Raw genomic sequence first — 5,807 nt, 5'->3', positions numbered from 1 at the left:
GGAGCCTTGGCTGTGGGAGAGGAAGAGAGAGATAGAGAGAAAGGAGAGGGGAAACGGAGAAGCAGGGAAGAGAGATAGAAAGGAGAGGGAAAGGGTGGAGAAGCAGATGGGCACTTCTCCTGTGTGCCTTGGCCAAGAATCAATCCCAAGACTTCCACTTGCCGGGCCGACGCTCTACCACTGAGCCAACCTGCCAGGGCCTCTATTGCTAATTTATGTAGTTAATTCCTCCTTTGACCTTTCCCTCATCACAGTTACTGTGATGCAGGTGTCATGACCGCCCCATAAACCTGCCTTCTTGCTCCTACCCACAGCAACGGCCCTCGGCACTGGTGACACGTGACACTCGCCAACAGACCTTTCATACAATCATGTCCGAGACCCCATCTTCAGAGAGTCCAATTCAGCTGATTTGTGGCGGGACCCAGGCGGCAATATTTTAAAAGCACTCTACGGTGCAGCTGGAGTTTAGAACCGCTGGGCCAGAACAAATGATTGGTCCGATCAGTCACTCGCCAGCACTAACTGCCCTCCGTCTGCAGGCTGGTCGTGTGCTCATCAACTGAAAATGGTTGAAGACCCCCATCCTACCGGACCCTTCAGGCAGAGGAGGTGTTCACGGAGGCAGGTCGCTAGGTCCTGACGGGGAAAGGGGCAAAGGGGCAAAGGGAGTTGGGTGTTACGTTTTATAAAACTCGGAAAAGCCTGCTTCAGTAAGAAGCTTCAACATCCCATTTCGCTTAACTGGCTAGTAGGTCAAGAAAGCACTGCGGGGCCCAGCTGCACGTCGCAGGAGTCCACTGTGTCCTCAGAGCCCAGGGTCACCGCCGCCCTCTGGACTCGGGTTTGGGAGCAGTTCCCCGAGGTGCTGCTGGTTGGCGTCGGAAGGAGCATGGAGGGGGAAGGTCTTCCATCCTGGGACAGGTACGGTGGAAGTCATCACTGGACGGAGGTAGGAAACACGGTCCAGAAATGAGACTGGTGAGGGGGAGGAGAGGGGGGCTTCCCAGCCCCCAAAATCTAAACACGGGCTGAGCAGAGACCTGGCCTGTTTTGCCCCCCTGTCCGCCTGCCTGCCGAGAGAGGCACGCTGGCCTCGTTAGCAGCCAGCTGCGTGGGCGGGGGGCCGGACGGCCTCCCACAGGCGGGCTCTGAGCAGCACCTGGACCCGCCCAAGCTTTGATACAGGCTCAACCAGGGCGCAGAGCACCTGGGTTGCGGATTCTACACCAGGATTCCTGAGGACGAGACTGGACTTTCTCTCTGGAGAGACAGAGGGGAGGTAAGACCTGGGGAACCTGTAAGCAAGCTCTGTCCCAACCCTGAGTAAACAAATCATCCCGCGACAGCCTAAGCCTTTTATACCAGTGGTCTCCAACCCCCGGGCCGCGGACCGGTACTGGTCTGTGGGCCATTTGGTACCAGTCCACAGAGAAAGAAATAAATAACTTACATTATTTCCGTTTTATTTATATTTAAGTCTGAACAATGTTTTATTTTTTAAAAATGACCAGATTCCCTCTGTTACATCCATCTAAGACTCACTCTTGACACTTGTCTTGGTCACGTGATACATTTATCCGTCCCACCCTAAAGGCCGGTCCGTGAAAATATTTTCTGACATTAAACCGGTCCATGGCCCAAAAAAGGTTGGGGACCACTGCTTTGGGAGACTTGGCGGGCGCACAAACCCCCACCAGAACCGGATTCAGAACTGGGACCCAAGGGACGCTTTTTAGAAGAGGCCACGTTAGCACCACCTCATCCACGCCACACCAGTGACCACGCGCCACACAGGCGACTCCTCGGTGCGCCTGGGACAGGGCCTGGCTCCTGCTGGCACCTGATACGTCTCCAGTGACGAGGACAGATGCCTGGTTACCGGGCCGCGGGCAAGAACCGAGGGGGCGTGGCACGTAGTTCCTGCGGTGAAAAGTCTCTTCTGTGATCTCAGCTGGGGGGGGGGGGGGGACGCGGGGTCACAGTACAATTCAAGCACGTGATTATTTACCGTGGAGAATAAGGAAGGTGTGACCTCAACACCAGAGAAATTTGAATGAATTCCTGGATTTTCAAACACGGTCGTTATGAGATATCAATAAAAGCCTCCCTGTTTTTTTCTTTTTCTTTTCCTTTTTTTTTTTTTTTTTTTTTTTGCTAAAGTCCGTTCTCTTTCCACTGAGAAAAAGAAACACCTGTGTTCTCTGAAGGATTATCACACGTTCTCGACTTGGGCGGAGGGTCAGAGAGAGGAAACAGATGCAGGAGAAAACCCCGGGATAGAGCGTGTCCCCAGGGGGAGAGGGTGTGTGTGGGGGCGGGGGCAGGAGGAGACCGACCGTGTGGCCTTTTCCTCCAACAGAAGGCGAGTGAGGGCAGAAACGAGGTGTTTGCACACCAGCGCGAGAGCGTGTCGGCCTGGAGGACCTCTGACGGGACTTCCGAGCTCTGACCGTCTGGCCGGACCTCCCCCGCCCTCCGGAACGCGCTTCCTCCTGCCGCTGCGTGGTGGGGGAGGGGCGGGCAGGCACTGACTCCGCAGTTTACCTACGGGTGGTCCAGGGAATTCCAGTCCCCCAACGTTCCGCATTCAAAAGAGAGCTCGGGGTCACGTACCCCTGAAAGGCTGGGTTCTAAGCCCTCCCCCGCCTATCCGTAAAGAAACCTGAAACAAGGAAATCTGTTGACCTGTACAGCCCGGCCTTTTTCAAATTCGTGAAAGCAAGGCACCCTTTCCATGAACTCAACGAGTTAACCAGCAGCTTGCGGGGCTGGTGACGGGAGCTCTAGGCTTCGGGCACCTCCACCTGTGTGTGAGCCCCGTCACCGTGGGCCCGTGGTCCTCTCCTACCGAGGACCTAAGCAGGACAGACGAGCACTGAATTGAATCCAGGTGGGAAGAAGAGAAAGGCGTGGCCCGTGGCGGGGGGGGGGGGGGGGGGGGGGCAGAGAGAGATCTGGGACCCGGACGATGTCAGTGCAGAAACGCGGCCCAGGTCCCCTGCCGCTGACCCAGGACTCCTCACACGTGTCACCAGGTCTGGGGGGAGGGGAGGAGGAAGGAGAACGGGGGACAGGCCGTCTGGGTCCCGGCGGGTTTGTGACGTCAGGAGTCCTACCCCTGCGCACAGCCAGACTCACGGGCTGCTCAGAGCTCTCGGGAAGACCTCCAGCTGAGCCCGCCTGAGCTAAGTACGCATCGTCCACGAGAGTCACTCCGCGGAACAAAGGCCCCGTCACCGCGGTTTCAGAGCACCTGTTCCGGTTCCTCGTCAGAACAGGAGTACGGCCGCACTTCCTGTCTAACGAGTCCCGTCTCAGGAACGCGGTCGTCCTAGGTGTCCCTCAGCTACCTCGTCACTGACCACAGAGCGTACCCTCACCCAGACCTCGTCACTGACCACAGAGCGTACCCTCACCCAGACCTCGTCACTGACCACAGAGCGTACCCTCACCCAGACCTCGTCACTGACCACAGAGCGTACCCTCACCCAGACCTCGTCACTGACCACAGAGCGTACCCTCACCCAGACCTCGTCACTGACCACAGAGCGTACCCTCACCCAGACCTCGTCACTGACCACAGAGCGTACCCTCACCCAGACCTCGTCACTGACCACAGAGCGTCTCCTCACCCAGACCTCGTCACTGACCACAGAGCGTACCCTCACCCAGACCTCGTCACTGACCACAGAGCGTACCCTCACCCAGACCTCGTCACTGACCACAGAGCGTACCCTCACCCAGACCCCGTCACTGACCACAGAGCGTACCCTCACCCAGACCCCGTCACTGACCACAGAGCGTACCCTCACCCAGACCTCGTCACTGACCACAGAGCGTACCCTCACCCAGACCCCGTCACTGACCACAGAGCGTACCCTCACCCAGACCTCGTCACTGACCACAGAGCGTACCCTCACCCAGACCCCGTCACTGACCACAGAGCGTACCCTCACCCAGACCCCGTCACTGACCACAGAGCGTACCCTCACCCAGACCCCGTCACTGACCACAGAGCGTACCCTCACCCAGACCTCGTCACTGACCACAGAGCGTACCCTCACCCAGACCTCGTCACTGACCACAGAGCGTACCCTCACCCAGACCTCGTCACTGACCACAGAGCGTACCCTCACCCAGACCTCGTCACTGACCACAGAGCGTACCCTCACCCAGACCTCGTCACTGACCACAGAGCGTCTCCTCACCCAGACCTCGTCACTGACCACAGAGCGTCTCCTCACCCAGACCTCGTCACTGACCACAGAGCGTACCCTCACCCAGACCTCGTCACTGACCACAGAGCGTACCCTCACCCAGACCTCGTCACTGACCACAGAGCGTCTCCTCACCCAGACCTCGTCACTGACCACAGAGCGTACCCTCACCCAGACCTCGTCACTGACCACAGAGCGTACCCTCACCCAGACCTTGTCACTGACCACAGAGCGTCTCCTCACCCAGACCTCGTCACTGACCACAGAGCGTACCCTCACCCAGACCTCGTCACTGACCACAGAGCGTACCCTCACCCAGACCTCGTCACTGACCACAGAGCGTCTCCTCACCCAGACCTCGTCACTGACCACAGAGCGTACCCTCACCCAGACCTCGTCACTGACCACAGAGCGTACCCTCACCCAGACCTCGTCACTGACCACAGAGCGTCTCCTCACCCAGACCTCGTCACTGACCACAGAGCGTACCCTCACCCAGACCTCGTCACTGACCACAGAGCGTCTCCTCACCCAGACCTCGTCACTGACCACAGAGCGTCTCCTCACCCAGACCCCGTCACTGACCACAGAGCGTACCCTCACCCAGACCTCGTCACTGACCACAGAGCGTACCCTCACCCAGACCTCGTCACTGACCACAGAGCGTACCCTACCCAGACCTCGTCACTGACCACAGAGCGTCTCCTCACCCAGACCTCGTCACTGACCACAGAGCGTACCCTCACGCAGACCTCGTCACTGACCACAGAGCGTCTCCTCACCCAGACCTCGTCACTGACCACAGAGCGTCTCCTCACCCAGACCTCGTCACTGACCACAGAGCGTACCCTCACCCAGACCTCGTCACTGACCACAGAGCGTACCCTCACCCAGACCTCGTCACTGACCACAGAGCGTACCCTACCCAGACCTCGTCACTGACCACAGAGCGTCTCCTCACCCAGACCTCGTCACTGACCACAGAGCGTACCCTCACCCAGACCTCGTCACTGACCACAGAGTGCATCCTCACCCAGACCTCGTCACTGACCACAGAGCGCCTCCTCACCCAGACCTCGTCACTGACCACAGAGCGTACCCTCACCCAGACCTCGTCACTGACCACAGAGCGTACCCTCACCCAGACCTCGTCACTGACCACAGAGCGTCTCCTCACCCAGACCTCGTCACTGACCACAGAGCGCCTCCTCACCCAGACCCCGTCACTGACCACAGAGCGTACCCTCACCCAGACCTCGTCACTGACCACAGAGCGTCTCCTCACCCAGACCCAGCTACATCCCTCGACTCCTCCAGCTCCGTAACTCGAGAGCTTTTCCCCACAGCCCGCGGTTAGAACAACAAACAGCAAGGTGGGGAGCCGACGGGCAGGGTGGTGAGGGGCGCACCGACTCCCGCAGCTCCCTGGGGGTATCTGACCAGGTCCAGACGTCCAGACAGGGCAGCTGTCGTGACCTCAACCTCCGGACGAGGGACGTTAAATGACTTCCCGAAGATCACCTCGCTAGGAGGTGAACTCTGTCCTTCTGAGTCCAAACCCTACTTTGGCCTCAGTCCACATACAGC

At 58.7% G+C, this 5,807-nt stretch overlaps 1 protein-coding gene across 1 annotated transcript; it reads left to right on the top strand.

Annotated features, from left to right (window-relative positions):
• Positions 1-2,971: 2,971 nt before the first annotated feature.
• On the top strand, positions 2,972-5,545 carry LOC136315084 (uro-adherence factor A-like). Its single transcript, XM_066246263.1, has 3 exons — positions 2,972-3,038; positions 3,350-4,885; positions 5,043-5,545. The coding sequence occupies exons 1-3, from the start codon at positions 2,972-2,974 to the stop codon at positions 5,543-5,545; spliced, it is 2,106 nt and encodes a 701-aa protein (XP_066102360.1).
• The last annotated feature ends 262 nt before the right edge of the window (positions 5,546-5,807 follow it).

This window comes from Saccopteryx bilineata, chromosome 11, assembly GCF_036850765.1.
Source record: "Saccopteryx bilineata isolate mSacBil1 chromosome 11, mSacBil1_pri_phased_curated, whole genome shotgun sequence".
NCBI classification, from domain to species: Eukaryota; Metazoa; Chordata; class Mammalia; order Chiroptera; family Emballonuridae; genus Saccopteryx; species Saccopteryx bilineata.
The sequence above is the reverse complement of the archived record's forward strand: the minus strand, read 5'-3'. Positions and strand labels throughout refer to the sequence as shown.